General features: G+C 41.9%; 1 protein-coding gene across 1 annotated transcript; it reads right to left on the bottom strand.

Moving 5' to 3' along the window:
* On the bottom strand, window positions 1-26301 carry LOC137290667 (ubiquitin carboxyl-terminal hydrolase 14-like). Its single transcript, XM_067821746.1, has 18 exons — window positions 26219-26301; window positions 22615-22760; window positions 20094-20126; window positions 19227-19331; window positions 12274-12377; window positions 11478-11536; window positions 11006-11136; window positions 10324-10398; window positions 9463-9530; window positions 9086-9168; window positions 8443-8474; window positions 7855-7920; window positions 6856-6948; window positions 6222-6347; window positions 5828-5909; window positions 4765-4872; window positions 3639-3713; window positions 1-2352 (listed from the first exon to the last, which is right to left on the bottom strand). The coding sequence occupies exons 1-18, from the start codon at window positions 26232-26234 to the stop codon at window positions 2276-2278; spliced, it is 1479 nt and encodes a 492-aa protein (XP_067677847.1). The 5' UTR covers window positions 26235-26301; the 3' UTR covers window positions 1-2275.
* Window positions 26302-26321: the final 20 nt, after the last annotated feature.

The raw sequence follows: 26321 nt of genomic DNA, 5'->3' as shown, positions 1-26321 counted from the left end.
TATCATCATACCAATGAAAGTTTATTGACTTCCAATGAAGGAATTTTACAGCAGCATCAATGTTCAAATCTTTTAACATTACATAGCTGTAAAAGAGAACAGAATAAGCTCAATTAAAATATACATTTATTTGTAATCATGGCAGCTTGTCCCATCAACACATTCCTACATTACAATGGATGAAATTATGCACCTCACATTCCATAATTAAGTTAAACACGTAACACTAGGGAAGGTTTTAACACCCTTGTCCGAAACTCAGTCAATCGCCAGACCTTCAGTCATGCATTCTGTTTCTTCCTACTCAATGAGCGCTACAGCCTTTGGTCAAAGATGAACTTGCACCTGTCCATCTTCAGTGGAAGCCCTCTAAACCGACATGTGTTGGGACCGGCAAAATATGCTGATATTGCGAGGGTGCCGGTTTAGCTGACTATTCCCTTTTCAACCTGAGAATGACATTCCAGGTGCCGTAAAATACAAACCCATCGTATTTAACAGTAATCCACTGGTAATACACATTATGCTCATCTTCAAAGGTATCTTGACACAGAGCGACTGACCAGCTGGGAGACACCAATTAATTTAATTTGCCAAGTGACATGTGAAGCTCATCAATTTACCACACCTACTTATGCTTAACCACCGTACTTAACTGTAATCCAGTTTTGTTAATACACATTCAGCCAATCAACAGGCGAGCCAAGACAGAGGATGCCGGTTTTGTGAGGTCACCTACTGTACAGACAGACAGCTGGGCGGCCTTTATTGTGCAAAAGTATGGAGTAGGTTGTCGCCAGATTACATGGCGTACAAATGATCATACATTAACTAGCTTCTATCGACACCAAATACCAGTGTTGATAATGGGAGCTTGTCAGATTGGAGGGATGCCGGTCTTGAGGGCTTTCACTGTAAATCTTCAGGGTTGGTATTTCGGTCATTCTGCCCTAATCCCTGGATCCATTCCTGTAGTTCTTTCAGTCATAAATTACCCACCACTAAATTCCAGTTGACAGTTTGACTAGCTATGAAAAAAACAAGGTCTAACATACCAAACTGCAAGTTCAAAATCAGTGTCAAGTTGCCAATATCAACAATGTGATCCACAAATTGACTAAAATTTGTATTGGCAAGAATTCACTATTGACAAAATGAATGGCATGCAACTGAAAATCCTTAAAATCTTTCTGATGGCAAGGGAGTTTTCACGTCTATAAAATCTGGCGGCAGTCTAGGGTTCAAGGAAACACAAGTTACTTCCCTTACCATTTCCCTCAGCCGACGTTTGAATGTGTAAAATACTGTGGAAATACAAGGGCATGTATATCCAAGAATGGTTGGAATGGACCCAAAGGGTAGTGCAGGTTTACCAAATTGTAAGGGCTGGAGATATAGGGCATGACCTCTTCATTAATGAGTCATGGAGATCAAATACTCCATATACACACATAATGAGAACCAGCCACTACCTGACATTGATGCCTTGCAGGCAAAGAACACAGCGTCTTATGTGATGACTTTCTGGCTTCAGGCCCTTGTTTGATTAGATTTGATACAGCAACTACAAAGCATACAGATACACAGACAATGCAATCCTGTGAAGAACTGACGATGAGTGACTCGAGGTCAGACTGAGAGTGACACTTGAATGTTTTGAATTCTTAAACCAAGTTTGGTCCCTGTCATACCTAATCTGTCACTAGCTGTGTAAGGAGGTAGCCAGTGTATTAAGCCAATAATAACTATCAAAATTGCTATGTTGGAGCCAATAGGAGAGTATCGTTTCTGTTTTCAGACCAAACCTGTAATTTGTTATTTACATGATGTTACAAATCACCATACAAAATACCTTTTCAAAAGTCATTGCACATGAGCCATTTAATTTCATTTTTGTAGCCTTGCTTTAACATTCAGCAAAATAAAATAATGAAATATTATTCTAGATTAAATTCAACACAATGACAGAATTAACAAGGAAAGCTGTGAGGTAGATCCCAAAGGAAATTATGAAGACGATCATCTCAAACATATATTTATGTGTGCTAAGCCATCCACATTCCAGGGCCTGAGATACATAGCACTTGAAGCAGAACATGGATAATGTATATACAATGTGTGGAACAAAACACAGCACACAGCCAGCAAGGTGGTATTTGGTCCTAACTGTTGCATGTATGAAAGCTAAACCATGGCTTGGTGTTGTGGGGCTAGAGAAGGGCACCATTGGGGTGGTTGCAGCGAATCAAAACACTGTGTTGATGGACGAGCTTTCTCAGCTGTCCATGGAATTGGCTTCCACTTCGAGAACCCGGGGAGCATATAACAAGACGTAGGCACAGTGCCAGTCACCTGCAACATCATCAACATGAACATCAACATTTATAAAGGTTGTTTAACAGTAGTTCGACTCTTTCACTGCAGATTAGGGCGTAGGTTTTCAAAGCTCTCTTAGTGTTAAGATAGTCGTAAGTTAAAGTTAATGTATGGCACCTACGACTATCTTAGCATGAAGAGAGCTTTGAAAATCTAGGCCCAGGATAAGTCCTGTTTTTTTTCTCATTTTTATAAATAAGGAAACAGAAACAATCACACAAACAACAAACATGAAAAGATAGGGTTCACATAAACACTTTAGAGTACATAATTAATACAATCCGTTAAATGATGCTCTCAAAACCAATGCCTTTCATTTCTAAGATACTCTGGAACTACCTGTATGTGAAACGCTTAAGAAAACATGACCCATATCTTGTGTATTTCACACCATCTGTGTTGAAAAGACTCTTTTTAAACTTAGCTGTTGAGCTGATTTGACTGTAAGTCAACTAATTCTCAAAAATAAGAGCGAGTGAGTTTAGTTTTACGCCACTCTCAGCAATATTCCAGTCATAATAGTGGCAGTCTGTACATAATCACGTCTGGATCAGACAACCGTCTGGTCAAAAGCATGTGCATCCAACTATGCAACTGGAACACAAGGACGTGTTAACCAAGTCAGCAAGCCTGACCATTCGATCCTATTTGTTGGCTCTTACGACAAGCATGGGTTTGGTAAATAAGTAATACAGAAACATGACAAAATTTGAATTCCGACTAAAATGGTTTAAAATCAAATTAAACTGAGGTAATACTTGACTCTATCACCATTTGAAAATCAGATAAATTATTTAGGAGCTAAATATACTGTGTTGGAAAATCAGAGGTATATAACAAAATGATAAGAACCCTAAGTTTGATTTAAAACCAAACACGTAGTGTTTATCTCCATTCTACCATAACCTCATTATTCAGATTTTAAACAAATACAGGTGTTGGAAAATGAGAGGTATATAACGTGATTACACACCTCTGAATGACTTTGATTAACGAATCACAATCTAGTATTTACTGAAATCATGGTAGAATATTCAACATCACATGCTGACATGGGTGTGGATGATTATCAAGTAATGGTATGTCAGTGAAATGTTTCTCATAATAAATTCCTTTTAAACAAATAACCCCTTATCACATACATATGGCTCTCTTGAAAACAAACTGATTTTAAGGTCATGATACCATCCATATTCGGGAGCCGGGAACAATGTTTGATTCAAGCAAGGTCTAATTATTCGCATCCTGCAACCAGTTCTTACCTCCTCCTGATAGTTTGAGAATGTCCTCCGCTGGAACTGAAGTTACTCTGTCGTCATCAAACATGATCCACTCATCTGTAGATAAGATGGAAGCTGAGATCAGTAACACACACAGGAACCATACACAGTAAGAGAGAGCTGAGAGGAGACACCAAAAGTATGCTGCACATGGCGGTTTTGATACAGCATCAAGTCAGTCTGTAACCCTGTGGTTGACAGAATGAGCAACAACAGCACTGGCAGGGCATGGCAGAACCTCTAAATTATAAAGGACATGTACTCCATAGTCACTTTTCAAACAAACATATTGTTGAATAATTTTTTTAAAAACTTAAAAGGAACTAATCACTTAGAACATAGAAGTGACAGCTAAGTTTGAGTGAGTTAGTTTTATGCCACACCCAGCAACATTCCAGCTATATGGCGACGAACTGTAAATAATCAAGTTTGGATCAGACAATTTGGTGATCAACAGCATGAGCACCAATCTACGCAACTGGGTTGACAATGGAGGCTGTGAGCCAAGTCAGAAAGCCTGACCACCCGATCCCTTCAGCCATCTCTAACAACAAGCATGAGTTACTCAAGATCAATTTTAACCCAGATCGTCATGCGTCAGTTAATTTTGAAGCCTCACATATAAATACTTGTGAAAGCAAAAAATCTTTGTTTGCAGACTTTAAAGACTATGGCAAGGTATATCCACAAAAACCCATCACGGAAGCGAACTGATTCAGTGTGGTCAGTCTGAATTTTAAAAAATGGAGTAACTGGAGAGCATGTGCATTTATCAAGATAGCGGAGTCTCAGTGGAAGAGGTGAAATCCAGTTTCAACCACAGTCACAAATAATTCTTTTCTGGACAAGTCGGAAACATCTTGACATGTTGTGCTGTTAAGGACATGTTAAGGACTGCTTGATCACCTCACCTGAAGTCTGTCCACTCTACAGTGATCACCATCCTATGATCATTTACCTTATTCCTTATATTGTATAATGTACACCAAAACACATCATTGTTTTACAATTCTATCCAGAGATGATAAGAATTTCTCAATCAACCATTTCTTCATTACAAAATGAAGAGAGACCACGTTGCACCGTTCGGCGCATCTCTGTATCTTACCATCTTTCTTGTGCACCCAGGCCACATAGTGGCCGCTAGAACTAGATCTGCCCTTGTGTGTAAGTACTGCCTTCAGGTCGTAGTACCCACTGTTGTTGGAGCCGGCATCTGCAGATAGACACATATGACGGGACTCACCACACCATCACATAACATAGCAACAGGTCATCATGGTAACATAGCAACAGGTCATCATAGTAACATAGCAACAGGTCATCATGGTAACATAGCAACAGGTCATCATGGTAACATAGCAACAGGTCATCATGGTAACATAGCAACAGGTCATCATGGTAACATAGCAACAGACCATCTAGGTCATATTGTAACTATATCAAGGTAACAGAGAAACATGACAACATGGCATCACATTAACAAGGCAACAACCTACAGACCATCTAAGAAACACAGGACTCCAACAGTATATAATATCCAACTATAAAGAAAACATAGGCACAAGACACCTGGCTGAGAAGGGTTGTTAACTGTACACTGGGGATTGTAACAACATGGAAAGTAGACTTTAGGTTTTTACACCCGATCACAGGAGGGCTCGCTCCGACACCTCAACTTCACTAGATCACTCGCCTGGCACTTTAGCCAGCTCGCCCCCCACCATTCCCCATACCATAAGACCTTCCTATCAAGATAACACTGGAACTGGCAATTAAGGTAACACAAGACCTGATAATCAAAGTAATTCGTCACCTGGCTATCAAAGTACTACTCATATTAAATGATATAAACTGAAAATTCTTAATATTTATTTCAGAACTTCTACGGCAGTTGCTGAACACCTGAGACCAAATATCTCTGGTGTATTTCAGTTGGGTGCATGCTCTATTGCCTTTCAATGAAGCTGGACATGTTCCAGATGCCTGGTTGCCATCTCCAAACAACCAATCACATTCAGACACCATGCTCAGAATGTGCCATAAAATGTTGACTGGTAAACTTTAGGCATGTGGGTGCAGCCAATTGCTCCTATGTATGAGATAGGTATGATTCTGTTGACAACTCTGCGTAATGTTCACATTCCATATTTCACATATAACTGACTTACCATCCTCAAACCAGTAGGGAAGTTTCTTCTTCTCCACTGGTTTACTCACTTCCTCCTTCTCACTCTTGTCAGCCATCTTGGCCTGCAAACAAGCCACACATCATGTCAGAGTGAGTGGGTGTGCGCTTGAATGAGGGACTGTATTTAAGTAACCATGGGACAAAACAAAACCTAAGGTGTTCAAACTAACACAAGCTGCAAGTGAGAAAAATCTGACAGTGTTTTTCTGAGCTGTCTGACCTATTTGACAATCTACAAGCTTAAAAGCTGGAGGGAGGCCCCAAGTCCTTCCGGACTTCAGTTATTCTCATCTTGATCAGTCTTCTGATCATTTTTACTTAGGTGAGCTCTAAAATCTCATCTCCAAATGGGCGGTTCGTTAAACCTATTTCACCTTAGTGAGGGCTTCAGTCTGTCTGTCTTCCTCTTCCTTGAACTTGTCTCTAGCTGGCGTTAGTTTCTTCTGTAACTCCTCAGTACACAGATCAAACACATCCAACTTCATGGAAAACTTCACATCCTGAATAAAATACATTCAATATCAACACAAGAAGTGTGGCTGTTTACCTGACACACTTAGGTACCTGCCATGTGTTGTGATTGTAATGTGTTTCAACTTAATATTCATTAGTCATTGATCTTGTGTGGCTATTTAATGACTGAAGAATTCAGTCTGAAAAATTTCTTTGAACCCAATTCAGTCAACATTTGCGTTTGATTTAACAAATCAAGTAGCAGCCCTGTGTACAGCTGCTGAACTTATTCCCAAACCAACAGACACTATTTCAGCTGCAGGAGCCATGCAAATTTACACTTGCATGTGCACAATGTACATTAACTAGACTACCTCTTGTCCACTTTGGATTTTGAGTAAGTCTGAAGCTCAGTAGGTAGCCACGCTGATGTAGTGTGTTCATTAGGTGAGGGTTCAAATCTCAGAATGAGTCATTCTTTAAAAAGGTACCAGAATGTCGGTATTTACTACGAATCTGTGATTACAAATTTAACATCTGTCACAAGTGACTTACCTTCAGAATTTTGGCATTAATTGCTTCCTTTTCTTTAAAGTAAAAGCGGACAAACTGAACTGCTAAGTACGCTGGTAGACGTTTTATCTTACTCTGAAAACAAGCATCAAGAAGCTACTGAGAAGTAGTTAAAAAAAATATCGATGGACACAAGGAAGTACGTTTTCAATGTTTTCAATGAATATAAATCCAGCTAACTTTCCATTTGTAGTCATGTTTATGTGAGATGTACATGTCATCATCCTTCAACATTATACATGTATTCACATGACACATTCACCACCAATAACTTGGTCTTGATTCCAGTGGCATGACTAAAAGAATATAGACATACAATCAAATTGTAACATTCTGTCATGATTGACACTTGTGGTAACATCACCAGTGGATGGAGCAAGACTTGTATTGCTTACAACATAAAGACTTTCCTTGCTACAGCTTACTATATCTGTTCACAGCTTAGTGTTTGTATCTCTTAGTCCTCTATTTGATTAATAATAGCGAGGGCTCCCCTGCATGAAGATGTTTCATTGAAGATAGAGCTTAAATTCCAAACAGGGTTTTTACTGAACATTTTTATTTTACGTCCATGTACATGATGAACAAAAGAATTCTGAAGAAGAGGGACTGATTGTGTGGTATCTCTTTTGGGGAACAGACCTATGGTGGTGACGATGATAAATGAATAATATTCTAGTCCTAGTATTCTGAATAATAAGGACGCAGGCACACGTACATCTTGGTTTTTTTTTTCAGTTTTGAAACGTTTCATTAGTCATTGTCTTTCTTGCTCTTCAGTTCACAGCAAGCTTCGACACAACTACATGACATGGCTAAAATATTGCCGATGTGATGATAAATATAAACTGAACTCTTCACAACTGGATCACAATATGAGCTGGAAAATTCAATAATTACATACTGATTAGTAGTTTTGAAAAACTCAAAAGAAAAAGACCACACATGAAAAAGTTTCACCTGGAAATAATTGATACTTACAGATTTTGTATACAAAGCATCTCTTCCTAACGTAGGTGAATTCTTTGTAATTGTTTCTTCTAATCTCTGCAAAAACAAATCATAAACAAATGATATACAGGTTAGAAAGAAGAATCTTATTGTTATGTGCAGATATGGAAAAGAAAATACCTTGATTTGATGCTCTCCACCACTCTGACAATATTTACTTGTGTATCAACCCTGACTAGACTTGTGTAGCATGTTCAAATATACAGACCCATTCATAACTACCAGCGATGTATACACAAGAATAGAATAAGAGCAGTAGAACGCACTTTTGAAAACCTTCACTCATATTCCTTACTAAAATATGTTTCTTTACTGTGTTTTCAGATTGTATCAAATTTGGGATACGGATATTGTCTAGAGATATGGGTTGAATACCTGCCTCAAGGTGGATCATGATAGATCCCTGATCCCTGATCCCTGATCGCTGATCCCTGATCACTGATCACTGATCACCAAATCCTCTAGGCTAAAAGTGATGTAGAGATGTTTTTGACAGTATGCAGTAGAGCTACATATAAAAGGAAACTGAAAAAGATCTGACAGGGCAGTGATACTCACACTTCGTAAACCTGTTGCCATGTATTTAACCTCTGCAACAGAGAAAACATAACCTCAATAACATACTTGTCAGTACAATACAAACATCTATGTACAGTGGAAGCTGCCTAATCTGGCACTCATTAGGACTGGGGAAATAATCTGTTTTCAACAATGTGACGGATTGCAGAGCTGATGATAGATGCAAAAGCCACGGAAGGGACTTGGATTTTATGCCGGTGTTGACAAATTGCTGGATTAGACAGATGCCGGTTTTGACAGCTTCCACTGTATTAAATGAACAACCTCATGACTGAGTCAAGGACTAATCAACTGCTGTTTTCATTCCTAGATTGTTCCGTGTTATAGTAGAAATTCATGTAACATAACAAACTAATATTATTAATGGACTCTTTTTGAGTTTGTCAAAACAGTAGTTTACTGTTTACTGTAAATGAATCCACAAAGGCTGTTGACATCGATTCACATGAGACAGAACGGCAGATAAATCTTTCTCAGTTCCTGATCAGCCATGAATCCAAAACTACCAGATCCTGGCACATGTAAGGGAGAAAACTCTGAACATTTGTCCTTGATACATTGGTTGTGTTGTTGTACAAACACATGCAGAACAAACCAGGAAATGTATCCTAACAGTTGATACCTTTTTCTATAAAACAGCTGAGCTGCAGGAAGGACTCTGTGGACTTTTTCTCTTCCTCTTCAGGGGCTTCTGTACACTTCATACTGTGGACTGAGTTAAGGCTGTACTTGTCTACTTACAGGACTGTTCCAAACACAGGCATTTTAAAAGTGTACATGACTGCATTGGTCCCTTTAAAAACACTCTTAACCTACTACTGAGAGAGATTCATGTTATATTAGCATACAGTAGTCACTTTCAGGGATAAATTAGACATCTATTTCAAAGTCATCTACACAAAGTTTTTCACAGTTCCATTTCCAGTTGGCCCACCAGACCTTGTACCTCTACATGTAGAAACTAAAAAAGTGCTCTCTACATATTCATAGCAAGGATACACAACTTCAAACTCTCCACCCAAATACTGGTCAATAAAACCTTTGCCACCACTTGCTGCTGCAGAACTCTGAAACAGAGCAACATCTACATTCAAAATGGGCTAATAGGTTGACAGACATGATGAAACTGACAGACTTTGTGAACAAGTGGTTAATGCCACTTTGAAAAGCACTCTATAATCTATTTGTTGACAGGAAACACTCTATAAAGTATATCCACATTGCCTACCTACAATATTGTCCCTTTTGAATCCGGTCAAGGCAAATATAGCCCTTAGTCTTCTAATGTCTAGTTCATATAATAACCAAACACTTTTCCTTCCATGAAGAATAACAAATGAAAAGGTCTACAAAACCTGTCTACAAAATTTGTGGCTGTTATGAGGTTTACTGAAGTGTCAGTTAAGTTTGACGGAGCAACTCCTGATAAATGTTTCCATCTTTTGTCTGACGTCCCATGTTTGACTGTGGCATACATGTCTGACCATGGTATACATGTATATCAAATACAGATGTCTGACTACTACATACACATGTCTGACTACTACAGTGAGGTGTTTGACTACTACCAAAAGGTGCTTAAACATAACACATATCATCCACACGTTTGACTACTACAGATAGACAAATGTTTGACAAAGAAAGACAAATGTTTGACAACCACACACAGATGTTTCACAACTAAGGGCATAATTAACAGATATATATCATCCACATATTTGACAAGTCCAGGCTTACAGATGTTTGACTACAGAGAGATGTTTGACGACCACAGAGAGATGTTTGACAACCTCCCATAAATTGATGTACAGACATGTATTTAAACATAATATATAATCCACATACATTGGTGGTTCTTACCTCTCCACCTGACTGGATACTCGGCAGTTTCTGTTGCAAACTTCGAACAATCTCTGTCCAACATTCATTGGCATCCTAGGGATTAATAAAAAAGATAATAGAAAATGTCCAAAAAGGAATTAAGTCAATCCCTACAACACCTGGGAGAGAGTGAGTGAGATACGCCACTTCTGGCAATATTTTAGCAATATCTCGGTTGAGGGGACACCAGAAAAGTGCTTCATGCATTGTACCCATGTGGGGAATTAAACCCAGGTCTTCAGCTTGATAGGGCAACACTTAAGCGTAACCACTAGGTTACTCCACTGCCCTATCAATACTACGAGATCACAATGAACAAAGAAACTTTCTGCTCTTTACATTGTAGTTGTAGGAAACTGCAGCAGTGGTTTACATCGTGATTTAACAACCATAACATCAAACAACATACTTTCTACAGTTTAGTTTGATGTTTCATTCTTTTATGAATGTTGATTAGTCTCCACAGTTGACGATAATCACAGACACAAGTGAGATCCATCGGCCAAATGATTATTCAATCATCTGTGTCCAGTACTAATTATTAGGAGGAATGTCTGGCTTCCCTGAGTGTAAAAGACATGGCAGTATGTAGAGAAAATGCTAAGGGTGTTTTCAGTAGGGAAACATAGCTTCCCTGAGAAACTTGTGTAACCATGGTTACCTGCTGCTGGTAGCCACCATGCTCGCTCTTCTCAGCAAATCGGGGAAACACCATGTGCAGCACCTGGAGGAAGATGATGGGTGGGATGGCAGATGATGACATCTCCATGGTCTTGTACAGGTCACGCAGAGCTAGCAAACGTAACATACATCATCATCTTCATCATGATGAACAAACGACACAAAATCATCTTATTGTCATCAGCAGCAGTAGCATCAGCACACATCAGCACACATCATCACCATCATCATCATCATCATCATCATTTAAAATGTACATGGACAGCAGAAGCAGCATCCCCATCGGCCAGTTCATCTAGTAAGCAACAGAAAACTTTCAAGGAAAGGTGCTAAAAGATGTCACTTTACTTGTATTACTACTGAACCTACATATCTGCACAACAATACACACGTATCTTCATTTCAGTACCTACAAATACATATCTACAGTGACTTGTGACTGAGTGCTATACCTGCTGTGATGGAATCTGCAGGAGCGATGGCTCCGGCCACAGTCAGACTGCCAGTGTACCTGCAGAAAAGTGAAGCATCTGTAGTAAAGAGTATAATCTGAAACTAACTCTTGTTAGTTACTTAACATCACATTCCACCTGTAAGATGGCAACTTGTAAATAATTCACTCTGGACCAGACAGTCAAATGAGTGAGTGAGTGAGTGAGTGAGTGAGTGAGTGAGTGAGTGAGTGAGTGAGTGAGTGAGTGAGTGAGTGAGTGAGTGAGTGAGTGAGTGAGTGAGTGAGTGAGTGAGTGAGTGAGTGAGTGAGTGAGTGAGTGAGTGAGTGAGTGAGTGAGGCACCTATGGCATGTCTAGGACATGCAGAAATGTAAGTCAGCAACCATGACATTTAGTCCTAGAGCCATTCAGTTTTATGAAACCAACAAAGGTGGATGTGAACCAACCTTGACCTTTATTTCCAATGCAGAAGGCATTTGAGAGTGGTTGTTTGTTGTTTTATGCTGCACTCAGCAATATTCCACCTATATGTAAATAATCGAGTCTAGACCAGACAATCCAGTGATCAGAACCAATCTATGCAACTGGCATATGATGACAAGTGTCAACCAAGTCAGAGAGCCTGACCACATGTTCCCATTGGTTGCTGGTTGCTTTAGACAAATTTTAACCCAAATCTTCAAAGACCTCACTCTGATATGGTAAACGTAACAAAAACATACACAAGAATTATGTTTACAACGGAGTAAATAACATTGAGTCTTATCAGCAACACTGCTTGGTGAAAGTGTTTACCTTTTGAGAGCATCTGTGAGTTCAGGTACGGCTCGGAGACACTGCACTACACTGTTCATGTAACAGGTGTTACCTAGGTTGGTCAACCCAGCCGGCAGGGCCAGCTGAAGCACAATCAGAAATTACATATTGTTATTGTTGTTCACCTGTTACAACACTGCGTGAGTGAGTGTTTTCATGTCACTTTTAGCAACTCTCCAGCAAAAAGGCAGTGGTGGAACAAACCAGCACAAACTATCTGCAGAATCAAAATTGACAATGCTTTAACCACTATGTCTGTATTATCAAAGGATAATGTGTTCCAATTACAAATCCATTCAAAGTCTGTGGTACAATTTGAAAAGAGCAAGTTTAAGTAGTGTTTATTAAACAATGTTAGATGACTTGAAGATGTCAGGTTTTATGGTCCATAATGAATGTATTTCATATTTTCATGAATCTAACACTTGCCAATATTCTAGCAATACAATGGCTACTTATAAATTTATTAAAATCTAAATATTTTAGATATTTAAATACTTACCTTACCATAGGTCTTATGCATATTACCTCTAGCTTCGCTAAACGAGATCAGACAGTCGTTGATTCGCCATCCCCTCGATGGCTACCTCATGTAATCTACGAATGTAGTCACGGAAGTGACGTGATCTCTCCACTCGCGCGAGAGCGCAGAATCCAAAATTCACTTTTACCGTCAGCCAGAAGGTCCGAAGAGTCCAAAGTGGGGAGGAGCATCCAGCGTTGGGAGGGAGTCACCGCCCTATGGTAAGGTAAGTATTTAAATATCTAAAATATTTAGATTTTAATAAATTTTAAACTTACCTTACCATAGGTCTTATGCATATGGCTTCGACAGATGGATGGTGGTGTGGACTCCGGAGGACCATCCCTCAGCAAACAGTGCACATGCATCAGGAGAACTCGGGAAAACCAATGTCAACGGTCTCAGGATAATACCTGGAACAGGACAAAGAGTAACCCAACAGAACTCCAAAGAAAAACCGACGCACCCGGGGGGTGAGGTTAATCTTAAGACCAACGGTAAGTAGAAGTGTAGTTACCTAATGGGCGGATGGTCGGGTAAGTTGCTGAGCAACCACCAATGGACCAAATGACTGTAACCCCTCCACGTCTTCAACTGCCAAGTCCCTCAAGTAGTGGGATGCGAAGACAGTTGATGACCTCCAGAAACAGCCCTCCATGATCTGCGGTACTGTGCAGTTCCGATGGAGGGCCATTGTAGACGCCAAGGCCCTGATCTCGTGCGGGTTACTTGCTACCGGATGAGGCAGGTGCTTGTCGTCATAGGCCGCCAGGATAGTCGATCTGAGCCAGAGGGCAATAGTATTTCTGTTTACTTTGCCTTTGCAGGACACGGCAAAGGGAATGAATAATCTTTTGCGGGATCGTCTCCTAGAGGCTGACCTTTTAATATAGCATCTGAGAGCCCTGACTGGACATAGCAGCTCCTCCTCCACGTCATGATGACCCAGGATCGTAGACAAAGGAGGGATGGAAAATAGCCTGTTAGGCTGCCCGGGAAGCTGGTTCTTAGCCACAAAATCCCAAAGCAAACCCAAATGAACACGTCCGTGTCTTGACTGTTCAAATCGGATCTGAGTAACGTCAAGAGCATGGATCTCGCTGACTCTAGCCGCTGTTGCCAATGATAGTAAGAAAACCGTCTTCTTGGAAAGATGTTCAAAGGAGGCTTCCTCTAATGGCTCGTACGGCGGCCCTCTGAGATGTTGAAGGACAACATTAAGATCCCAAGCTGGAGGACGGAACTTGGCCTTCTGGTCTTCCAGCTTGAAAGCTTTGAGAAGCGCAATAAGTTCCGGTATCTTGGAGATCTGTGTATCTGACTTGATAGCAAGGACAGAATTCAAAGCTGACAAATAGGTGCCTAAGGTACTGCCTTTGAGATGTCTAGAGTTCCGTAGATATAGAAGGAACTGTGCCACAAACTGAGGAGATGCTGCCATGGGATCTTGAGATCTTCCTGAGCAAAAATTCTCAAAAGAGCGCCATTTGTCGTCATATAAAGAGCGGGTAGAAACTCTATGCGCGCGAGCTATAACGTTCGCCACGTGCGCAGAGTAGCCCTTAGCCTTTAATGACCTCTGCAGATGACCCATGCGTGAAGATGGAATCGCAGTGGATCCGGATGCAGCTGTCGACTGTGTGGATGTCGAAGCAGATGCAACCACCCTGGAAGTTTGTAAGGGTCTCCGTTGGCGAGCCGTCGAAGATCGGGAAACCACGAAATGGCTGGCCACCAAGGCGCGACCAAAAGCAGTCGGAGGTTCTGCGTCAGTCTGATCTTGGCGATTACGTCCGAGAGAAGGACTGGAGGAGGGAACGCATATGCGTCCAGGCCTTCCCATGACAGAGACATCGCGTCGACTGCCCACGCCTGTGGATCCGGCACGGGAGATACGTACGTTGGTAACTGGTGATTGAAACTGGTGGCAAAAAGATCTACCAGTGGTCTCCCGAGTTGCCAGCAAATCTGGTGAAATGCGTCCGGATGAAGCATCCACTCCGTCGGGGATGGTTTGCCGGGACGCGACAGGGCGTCTGCCAGAATGTTTTTGCAGCCGGGAATGTGACGAGCCGCGATCACGATGCCGTTGCTGTCTACCAGATCCGCTAACAGGAACATCTGGTCCAGAAGTTGTTTGGATCTGGTTGTACCCTGATTGTGAATCACCCACACGACCGTGGAATTGTCGGACGCTACCAGGAGTCTGGAGTCTGTTAGAACCGGTAGCCAGTGGCGGACCGCTAGGATGACTGCCTGCATCTCCAGGTTGTTGATATGCCACTCCCTTTCGGCGTCTGACCACAGCCCTGAGGTTGTCTGGCCGTTCAAGTGAGCGCCCCATCCCAAGAGGGATGCGTCTACAAACAATTCGTGGTCGTGGTTGAAGCTTGTCAAACAAACACCGGCGCAGACGTTCCACTCTACCGTCCACCACCTGAGGTACTGATGCAGGTGCGGGGGTAGAAGAAATGATGACTGGAGGTCGTTCTCCCGAATGAATGGTAATAGGAACCTCTGTAGTGGGCGCAGCATAAGCCGTCCTCTGAGGGTGAGGTCTTGCGCCGACGTCAACAAGCCCAACAGAGACTGCCATTCTCTGAGGGTGAGAGGTAGGGACAGAGCTCGATCCGTAAAGGCGAGAATCTTCTGCCATCGATCGGGAGGGACCCTGACCAGATTGAGCCGAGTCAGGAACAACCCCCCAATGAAAGTTAACTCCTGCGTTGGTTCCAGTTGCGACTTCTCGATATTGATAATCCACCCCAACTGCTGAAGTAGGCGTGTGGAGAAGTCCAGTTGTTTGCGTAGCAACTGAGGATTGCAGTGATTTAGAAAACAATCGTCGATGTAAGGATCGAAGTCTATCCCCCGGAGGTGCAGAAACCGGGTGACAGGCAGTGTGACCCGAGTGAAAAGCCACGGGGCCGTAGAAATTCCAAACGGCAACACTCGCCACTGGTAGTGTACTCCGTTGAATATGAAACGCAGGCACTTCCTGTGGCGCGGGAATATAGGAACGTGCAGGTAAGCATCCTGTAAATCTAGTCTGGCCATCCAAGCTCCGGGTGACAACTTGGCTCGGATCTGATCCAGTGACGTCATTCGGAAATGCGGGGGCTCGGCTAAATACAGGCTGTTGAAAGTCGCCATGTTGTGAATCATCCGCATTTTGGTGGAACCTTTCTTGGGTATCAGGAAGATGGGTGAATAGAACCCCGGGGAGTGATGGGGTTCTGACACTATCTCTATAGCACGTTTTGTTAATAAAATGTTGATGTTCTCTAGTATAAGTACCTGTTGATCTATTGAGTACACTCGTGACAGGGGAGTGGTAGTCAACGGCGGAGCTCTGGCTAGTGGTAGCTTGTAGCCGGCTCTCAGGATCTTGCAAACAAACGGGTCTTCCAGGAATGTCCAGTTGGCCCAGAAGATCCCTAGTCTCCCACCTACAGGGGTCGGATGAACTGGTACGACTGGGGGTGGGAGGTCCCAGTCGTAGTAGTCCATGGCTTCAGCGGCCGGAGTAGGGACACTTGCCCCTACCTCGACCGGACGTAGATGGGGCATCCCTGCTGCATTCTCGAGGCTTGCGCTGGACATCTGAGTCCTTGGTACGACCTCGTCCCCTCCCAAACGAGGAACGGATAGACTCTCTCCTGGGTACATATCTTTTCTTGGCATTACCCCTGGCTCGGCCACGAAATGCAGAGCCCAAGGCCTCGAAGGTTGACAGCGCCACTTCCGTGTTAGTGAGTTCGGCATGTTGTTTATACACCGTTGGTATCTTTTCATCAAAGAGGAACTTAGACGTAAATGGTGCACGAAGTAGTTGTCGTTTAAATTCCTCTTGCCAAGAACAAGCATCTAAAAATCCAGATCGGCGCATAGTAGTAGTCATGGCTAGCGCCGCGCGTAAATGTCCAAGCAGGTCATGGAGTACTCTGCCTTGCCAAGCAAAAATAGTAGTTAAATGATCCACCCTCGAGGCATTATCCTCTGACAAATCCAAGGCTGCAGCGGTGGTGGCTGACGCAAGCGCCGAGATAGGTTTAAGCATACGTTTCAGTTCCGTATCAATAGCTGCTAGCTTTGAATCCTGAACTCTGTAAGATGACGGAGTTGAGCTTGACAACCTCTTAATTGAATCGTCTAGCACCGCCCCGTTGTCGGCAAAATCCAGACTGTGTACTTTATAATCTGATTTCTTAGACTTCGACGCTTTGATGGTTGGATTTAAGGATAACTTCGCAAAGTCCGAATCTAACAAAGCAACAGCATCCGCCACCATAGGGTGTGGTGGAATAAGTAACTCAGGAGACAAGTGAATCGACGCCGGGTTGCTTGAATCTGAAGAAGGGGAAGGACAGTCCGGTAATCTGTCGGCAATCCACTCAAAGACAGCAGCTAAGGGAAGATAGGTGTCATCACTATCACCATCATTGCCAGGGTCCTCCTCATAATCTGGACAAAAGAACTGTTCCTCGTGATCCTCCCAGGAAACAGAGGTTGATTCTCGTCGCTGACTAGAGTTGGAAGCAGAGTTCTTAGAGTTCAATTCCTTGCAGGAAGTCCGCAGTGGTTCCGGCGATCGCGAACGCTGGGATCTAGAGAGACGCCGTGGTGATCTTGACCGAGATCGCACTCTACGTCTACTTCTGGTACGTGAGTCTTCCTCTAAGGAGCGCCTTGGAGAGCGGGAAACAGACCGGGAGCGCCGGCGCCGGCTACGGTGTGGAGAACGAGAGTGCCGACCCCTCGGGGACCTACAACGAGATTTGCGCCGGGAGCGCTCAGCCTCTAAACGACGAGCGCGCTCTTCATCCAACTGGCGCTGTAACATTTCTTCTTTAGTCAGCGTATGAGACACTCTGGGGATCCGATAAGAAGTAGGCATAGGAGCAGGGTCCGGCAACAACACTGGCTCTGGCGTTGGTACAGGCGCTGGCGTCGGAATAGGCGCTGGCGTCGGAATAAGCGCTGACGAAAACACCGGTGCTGATGTAAACAAAGGCGCCGGGACAGGCAGAGGCGCTGGTACAGGCAACGGCGCTGGCGTAAGTCTAGGCGCTGTCGTTGGTAAAGATGTAGACGACGAGGTAGGGCGTACAGCAGCGCCCGGTGTCAAGAGAGATCGCAGAAGCCTCTGAACTTCAGGATGGGATAAGGCATCTGGGTGAGATAAGTCTACAAAGGCATCCGAATGCGTAGGCTCTGGAGAGGAGCGCCCCGGCGTAATAGATGAGCGCCCCACACTAGGCGTTGATACTGGTACTGAAGGCGGTGGTAGATCCTGGTCATCAGGTAAAGATCCCAAGGAAGACGCTGGCGACGACATTCTTCTCTTACGTTGTGTAAAACGTTTCCTCCGAACCGCCAAAAAGGTCTTGAAATCGGCGAGAGATAACGCTTGACAGTGTAGGCACCGATTATCGATGGAGCAAACAGCGGACGCACAATCCGGACACCAGGGATGTGGGTCCTTGGCTGACTTCTGCCCCTTGCAGACAGTACAAAAGTGTCGAGACATACACAGAAACTGTAACAGACAAGAAACCAAGACTTGACGACATGTTGATACAATACTAGGAGAAAAACCCCCTACATAAAAATGTAGAAAGTAGTTACACCCCTACGTAAAAAATAGACACACCCATAAGTGCGGGGCAGCGAAAAACAACAACCACAATGGCTGCCTTCGCTACGCTGAAATTCATGGCAGAAAATGGTATGAAAAATACCGAAAACACAAGTGAAAATGACCAAGCATGGGCAGAAACATGACGGGCAAACAATCAACAAGATGTACTACCCCCATGGACGCCATGCCGTTCTCACATACGGCACGGACAGGCCATGCCTGAGTGAGAAAAGAGCAACACGAGGTAGCAAGGTAAGCACATTAAATGCTTGTATGACTTGACTTTAATACAAAATGAGGGGATACAAACCATACCTACCAAGGAGTAGCAACTTTATTGAAACTACACATAGTAGAAAAAAACAGCAAACCAACACGTCCGTTCGCACGAACGCTAAAGGTAAAAGTGAATTTTGGATTCTGCGCTCTCGCACGAGTGGAGAGATCACGTCACTTCCGTGACTACATTCGTAGATTACATGAGGTAGCCATCGAGGGGATGGCGAATCAACGACTGTCTGATCTCGTTTAGCGAAGCTAGAGGTAATATGCATAAGACCTATGGTAAGGTAAGTTAAAAATAATCAAATTTGGACCAGATACACAAGTGAGTGAAAATTATGGCCAGTAACACTCAACACTGTCAGAAATATGAACAAAGGTCATCAACCATGAACAAAATCAATCTCATCCATTTCTCCACCCTTCACAACCAGCATCCCTTGCTACCACCACCACCTACCATCAAAAGAAAGATGTGGCACCTACCGCTGAAGCAAGTTCCTGTTCACTCATGTCCTCCACAAACATTGGTCTCTCAGTGGGCTCCGGAGGCAGCTCCTCTGCCGTACCCATCATGAGCAACATGGCGCCCTGCAGCACAGTCAGCCATCATGTCAAAACATTCCAATCACGACTACCACAGTTGTTATCACAGTCTGAGAACACTGATACTATCCTGAACTGTCAGGAATGATCACAGAGATTCATGGATGATCTTAAATCCTATTTCGTTTTATTGGGATAATTATGAATCCTATTTCTTTTTAAAGTTCCTTTCGGGTTTTATGTCCATTACTAGTCATACTCTTTATTGTGTTGTGATTCCATGCAATTCCACAGAACCAAGTGCTGATCCGTCATTCCAAATATGAAACAAGTTTAATGCACTGTGGGTGAAAGTGTCGTAATCAAAAGGCTGGCCAAACAACTCAACACATATAGTTTCTGAACACATACATTAAAGATCAGACTGATGTGTATCGAAAATGTTTTCATAAAAAGACTAGAAATGATATGAATTTGATGAAGAAATACATTTGTCCTTAAATAACATGAAACAAGGATGCAATGCAGAGAAATTATTGGTTAACGAATGCTGAAATACAGATCAAGACCAATCTCATTTGACTTTGCTGCAACCAATCTCTCATAAAATGGGAAGCATTTCATTTCAGTTCCCGAAATAGCCTGTCACATTTGCGAATTGATTCTCAACATGATCCCTTCGTATCTGATGGAGGTTTAAGAATATACTGCAAACCAGTGTGTATAGCAGACGCTGGCAACCATAAAATCCCTCTAATACACAGACTGAATTTAAGTGAAGCCTGAGATGCAGACTTGAGAACTTACATCTTTCAGCTTCATGTTTCCCCATTCATCATCCTGCAACAGAGACACCATAAGAGTATTAGAGAGCATATTCTAACAAACTGATTCCATAGTTAAGTGTTGGAACATTTGAGCATTTCAGAAATGGTTCCGAAGATTTTGTACATTTACGCTCCCAAAAAGGTGTAAACTTCCCTCAACAGTTAATGTATTCATGGGAACCATAATTGTTTCTTGAAATTTTCTTGAAAATATCAGCAGCCAGATATTGGAATGACACTTGCTGGTTGTGGTGACAACAGTCAGCTATCTTGATTAAACCCACTACACTGAGTCAACTCAGAATACAATAACTTTTATCATGATTATGCTTCAGTGTAAGTAAACTTAGTCTCAGTGTATTTCGTTACACTCCACTACTGAGTCTAACAAAACGTTATGGGAGGTTGCGTCAGGTAACGGTTGAGATTGCCCAGTCAAAAACACCGCTTACCAAATCACGAAAGTGCACATTCGCACATACTTTTTGAAATTTTCATCTCGAAAAGGTTCGTACCCGAACAATTTCGAATGCTGTTTAGTGTAATCTCACTTCCAGGTGATGCACACGGCGTACATACAACTATGACAACGGTGAGTAAACAGTCGCTGAAAATAGTGTTTTTGGCAATATTCAAGGAAGTCAGCAGAAACATTAGCTACTGGTAACCATGTCAACAGAAACCGCAAAGCGTATATACTGCAGGTCAAATAACTGTGTTATATGTGGAAAAATTGTTTGTGGAGACATCTGTGTCAGTGACCTGAATATTTTGAAAGTCCCTCCGATCCCTAAATAGTAGCCGTTGTCTGATTGGTTAAATCTATTTAACCGTCTTGCGTTGATTGGACGGTCATTGGTTGCTCAAAGGTTACCTGACGCGACCTCCTACTAGAGCACTCAGAGAGAGCACTCAGAGGGGATGTTACACATCTAGTGTATAACACACATAATACACCACACGATTCCAGGACACAAGTTTGGAAAACAAATGACATGTTTAAAATGCGAAGTAAAAAACTTTTGTTTCAGGTCAAGTATAGGTTGCAAGGAATGGCTACTGGAACCTCTACTTACTTAAAGGTCACATGCAACCAAAACATCCAGCATAATTAAAACACATTTATCACTTATTCATGACATATAATATACATTGCTGCTTTTAAAAAAAGAAATAAAAAAAATTATAAGCGTATAATCGCAATTCAAAAGTGCAATATTTTGTACTTGGGCTTACTTCCCCTGAAACGAAGCCCTCGGGAGACCGAACCAAGTCATAGCGGGTGGATGTGCACTCAAGTGTAACGATGGCTTCCGATTGGCCCTTTCATTTGCTGATATGCTGATTGTTCATTGTGTGTACAGAAAGATGATCTGTTTGATGGGCATGTTAGAAGTATAGCCAGTCACAAGAAAGTAAAATTCTTTATAGATAACAACTTCTTTTTGTGTACTTGATGCGTCGTTTCAGTATGGATTCATCCAAATCATATACACTAAAAGAAGTCGTTATCTATGAAGAATGTATATAGAGATGTTGGGTTTTGAAAATACATGTTCTCTGAATTTGCGCTCGATCCAATAAAAATCATGTCCGTAGAGATGGTAAACTACTGCGTGGCTGGAATCTGTCATTCGTCCAAGTACAAAGCAGGACTTGAAACTGACGAGAGTTTGCACCAGTTTCCGTCAGATCCAGTCATCCGGAAAAAATGAATATAGTTTGTTTGCAACCCACAGACATAAACACATGTCATGTGTATCACACGTGCCTAATTACATAATGTGGCAGACACGGGACTCAGGTGCACGAGTCATAAATCAACTTATTTTCTTTATGTCGTATAATCTGATAGGTGTTAAGTTCAAATTGCACGTGGTCAATGATTGAAGCTGTGTATTGCATGTTGTCTTTAGCAGACTGGCAGACAGACATGTATGTGTCAATAAACCAGACACAGCTTTCTCTGTGACAGAGACTGCTTACCACAATCAACAAGTTGTTTTACGTAACGAGTAGATTATTTACTACTGATTAAACTACTGCTCACGACCTCAGACGTTGGGTATGCATACTGTTTCAAGCTCCGCGAACCTATTCACTGCGCATGTGTTATTGACGCAGCGCAGCACAGCCGTTGAAACCAGTTTTCCCCCCAGCGCTGGGGGGAATTTAGTGAAACGTTTGAACTCCAATTACGCAGGCTTTTTTTTCATAGCGTTTTTTCAACTTTATAGGTTGAATTGGCATTTTTATGATTTGCTTCGGTAAGTGCATACCGAAAGGTACCAGAATCTGCAAAGCTGTGTTTTACGTTGCATGTGACCTTAAACTAATTATGGTAATAATGATTATATGCCATATCTGATAACTACTACAATCACCCCTTATCGTTTGGAGAAATATACACTAAAACTTTGTTGACAGTCTGTAATACATAGTCTCTGATGTTTCTAATGGTAAAAAAACAGTAGTGCAAAACAGTGAAAACTTTGTCTGACCTTGAGAACAGCTCCCTTCATCATGACCTTCTGACGGTCTGGCTGGACGCCGGACAGGGCAAACAGCTGAGCCTTGAAGACCACTGGCGGCTCATCAGTGTTACACTCCACATCAGCAAACTTCTCCCGTCCCCACTTCACATTGACTAAAAAACCAATATATTAATGGTTAATGACTAACAATGAGGGTACAGTATGGAGAGGGTGATGGCAGAAGAAAGACTATTCAATATTCCTGCACCATAACACTAAAATATGTATTTTATGAAAACATAACCATTCAAACTTACCTAAAAGGCAAGTCGAGCCAGCTATAAATATGATAAATCAGTGTGAAGAAAAAAACAGAGAAAATTTGCAGTGTTTCCAAAAGACCTCAAGGACTGTAGTGGTCTAGCCATTTCTGTGTTTGAATTTATAATAGGTTTGGGGTTCCTTGACGATCCTTGACATTTTCGTTAAGAGTACAAATGTTTTCAGATAAAAGTTCCAACGACATGTGTGAATCTTAACTTTTACCATTTGATAGCATGTGTTCTGATTGGTCAGTTCAAGAGTTTAGCTGAGAGACCTTCTACTAGCTTTTGTTAAGACTCAATATAGCATTGTAATAAATAATACTGTGCCTAAGTTTACTTAGGCTGATATATTAATGGCAATAACCGGACACATTTTAGATGTCATTGACTATGCTTTTCAATAACTGATGTCCTATTTTGATTGCAACTGCATCAGAGATGGGTTTTTTCAGGCGTGAGAAGTGGATGCACATTAAGGATGGTGGTGGTGAGACATGTTTATATGAGAGCTTGTTAACATAAATTAAGCTATTTATTAAACTTATCCTAGTCTTTGTTTCACAAATGATTTTAGATCAGTTGCATTAGACATAAAACCAACATACACTCACACGCAAAAGAAACGCAAGTCTGACATGTAGCATCACTGTATTTCTTTTTCAACAGTTAAGTATACAAATACGAGTGGACTCAGATGTACAGAAATTTGAGCAAACACAGTTCATTGGTATCCATACTCAATAAGGTCTTTACAATTTGTGTCAGCAATTGCATTTTCCGATTACGATCATTTGAATTACGTCATTCAATACCTGGTGTGCCCACCATTAGCATTGATCACTGCCACACATCTCCTGTACATAGAGTTGATCAGACGATTTGTGAAGGCCCTTGGGATCATTCTGCACACTTCCAGTACAGTTGTACGCAGGTCATCAGCAGTTGCAGGCGCTGGTTGCACTTGGTGGAGACGCCTCTGAATCTCATCCCACAAGTGCTCGATGGGGTTAAGGTCAGGGCTAAGGGCCGGCCATTGCATGACGTTTATGTTGTGCTGTTGAAGAAAGGCCATGGTAAGTCTTGCAACATGCGGACGAGCATTATCTTGCTGGAAAATGTGATTCCGATGTCGGGCAAAAAATGGAGCAACATGAGGTCTGATGACTTGGTCAATGTAACGCTGAGCTGTGATGCCGCGTCCTCGACCTTGACCCACATTCTGGAAGCACATTGGTCCAAGCCTAGCATTAAGTCCAATTCCAGCCCAAATCGTGACACTAGGACCACCCCATGCATCCCTTTCCAACACATCTCGGTCAGCAAAACGCTCTCGTTGACGTCTCCAAACCCTGACCCGTCCATCTGCATGTGACACACAAAAGCGACTCTCATGAGAGAAGATGACACGTCTCCACTCACGCTGACGCCAATTTTGATGACCCTGTGCCCATTGAAGTCGTGCTTGTCTATGGTGTGGTCGGAGTATTGGACGACGCGCTGGTCGGCGACATCGTAGGTTGGTGGCGCGCAGCCGTTGGATAACGGTGTCATGGCTGATATGTCGATTATGTGTCCCGACAGTATCCCGAGCAGTTTGGCTTGCTGTTAAGAAAGGATCATGCTGGTGTTGCCGTGTCATGAGACGATCTTGCCTAGGGGTCGTGAGCCTTGGTCGGCCGCTTCGTTGACGGTCATTGGTTGACTGTGTTGTGTTATAGCGATGCTGGAGACGGTAGATTGTCGTTATGTTGACGTTAAAGTGCCGAGCAATGTGTTGGACAGACTCTCCAGCGTGTAAACGTCCGATAGCCTGATTCCTCTCATGTTGGTTTAGTCGCGGCATTGTTGAACAATGAAGGATATGCCAAAGTTCTTGGCGGTTTTTATACCCACTATGGGTAGTGAAAAATCGTGCATATTCAATTCCACGTGGGACGTGTGCATCATGTCCACATCTTCATTTGAGTGGTGCATTTTGGCGATTCGTTTTCATCTTGTTGTGATCACATTGATCTTATAAAATGATACAGAAAATGTTCCAAGCATCGCCAAGCATCACTATGTACCGAAGGTATTATGAAATTAGGGGTCCAAATTTGGTTCTTCAGTTCAGATAGAAACTTGCGTTTCTTTTGCGTGTGAGTATCTATCTCTTTTGAATTTTTATTGTGTTTACACTGTCGGTAAACCGAAAGTTGTTAAGTGGATATTTTTACACACTCTGCGCAAGCACACAGTGAGACGAAAATTAATGTGAAACCAACGAATGAAGAATGTCAGATGACTTGAAGATGTCAGGTTTTCAGGTCCATAATGGATGTACTTTGTATGTATCTGACGTATTTTCCTGAATCTGACACTCAATAATATTCTCGCAATGCAATGGCTGTTCGTAAATAATCAAATCTGGACCAGATAATCCAGTGACTGAAAAGTATATCCCGTACAATAGACATGTTAAATAACCATTAATATGATTAAAATTGTGACCACGTAATGCAGAAGAAAATCCCTTACTTTGCCGGATACAACAGCATCACTGTGGCATGGTGAAAAAGTAAAACAAATTCTCTTGGTGGTAAAGGACATAAGATGATGAACACACATTTCATATGAACCAGTGAAAGGAACAAACTGACCATCATCAAGCTCAATACACTCATATCAGACCATCAAAAGCCAGTGATTTTTTTACTGTGAAACAATTTCAAGATTTTTTTCAAACAGATGCTCTGAGAAAGAGCCCATTAAATATAAGTAAACTGTTTTCTTACTAAAGAACCATTCATCATGATTAGCAGTTTCAAGATCCAGTGCTACAAAATTCCAAACTAGATTCCAAATTAATGACTTGGTTCTGATTGTCCGCATTCTTCAATAATTTCAAATGGTTCATTGACAGTAGATATTTTAAACTTTAAGTAATTAGAATACATCTTAAAATGATTATAGGGTTGCACCATATTCAAAAATTATTTTGAGCATGAAACAGAGGATTTGTTTCAAAAACAAAAAACATGAAAAATTCTTTCTTAGGTTTGATTTCACTGGTCAATTGTATTTAAACTAATGAAAGGGCAGTAATAAGACATATTTAGCACAACACTGATCCCAACCGGCACCATCAGAAACGACTAAACGTGAGCGAAATCCGGGGTAATGTTTGACTTAATCAGAACATTTCATTGTTCTGGAGTCTGATTATCGCTTATTAATAACTCACTAAAATAGATATAGCGCAAATAAATGAATCGTGTATGAATCTAATTGGTACTCGAGTAATACAACAATCAAGCTCATAAAACCTTTAAATGTTGGCATTTTCTTCAGTTTTCAAATCGTGCATGTCACAGGAAGTTAAGATTTACAGGAAATTGTAATAACGCATGCGTAAAATATCAGTTTAAT

The sequence above is a fragment of the Haliotis asinina genome, chromosome 7 (genome assembly GCF_037392515.1).
Source record: "Haliotis asinina isolate JCU_RB_2024 chromosome 7, JCU_Hal_asi_v2, whole genome shotgun sequence".
Taxonomy (NCBI): domain Eukaryota; kingdom Metazoa; phylum Mollusca; class Gastropoda; order Lepetellida; family Haliotidae; genus Haliotis; species Haliotis asinina.
This window is presented reverse-complemented; position numbering and strand designations above follow the sequence as displayed.

Coding starts and splice junctions, on each gene's coding strand:
- LOC137290667 (XM_067821746.1), bottom strand. Junction 11,137..11,477: donor TGCAGATTCCATCACAGCAG/GTATAGCACTCA, acceptor TACGTTTGCTAG/CTCTGCGTGACCTGTACAAG. Junction 3,714..4,764: donor CTGGGTGCACAAGAAAGATG/GTAAGATACAGA, acceptor TCTTATCTACAG/ATGAGTGGATCATGTTTGAT.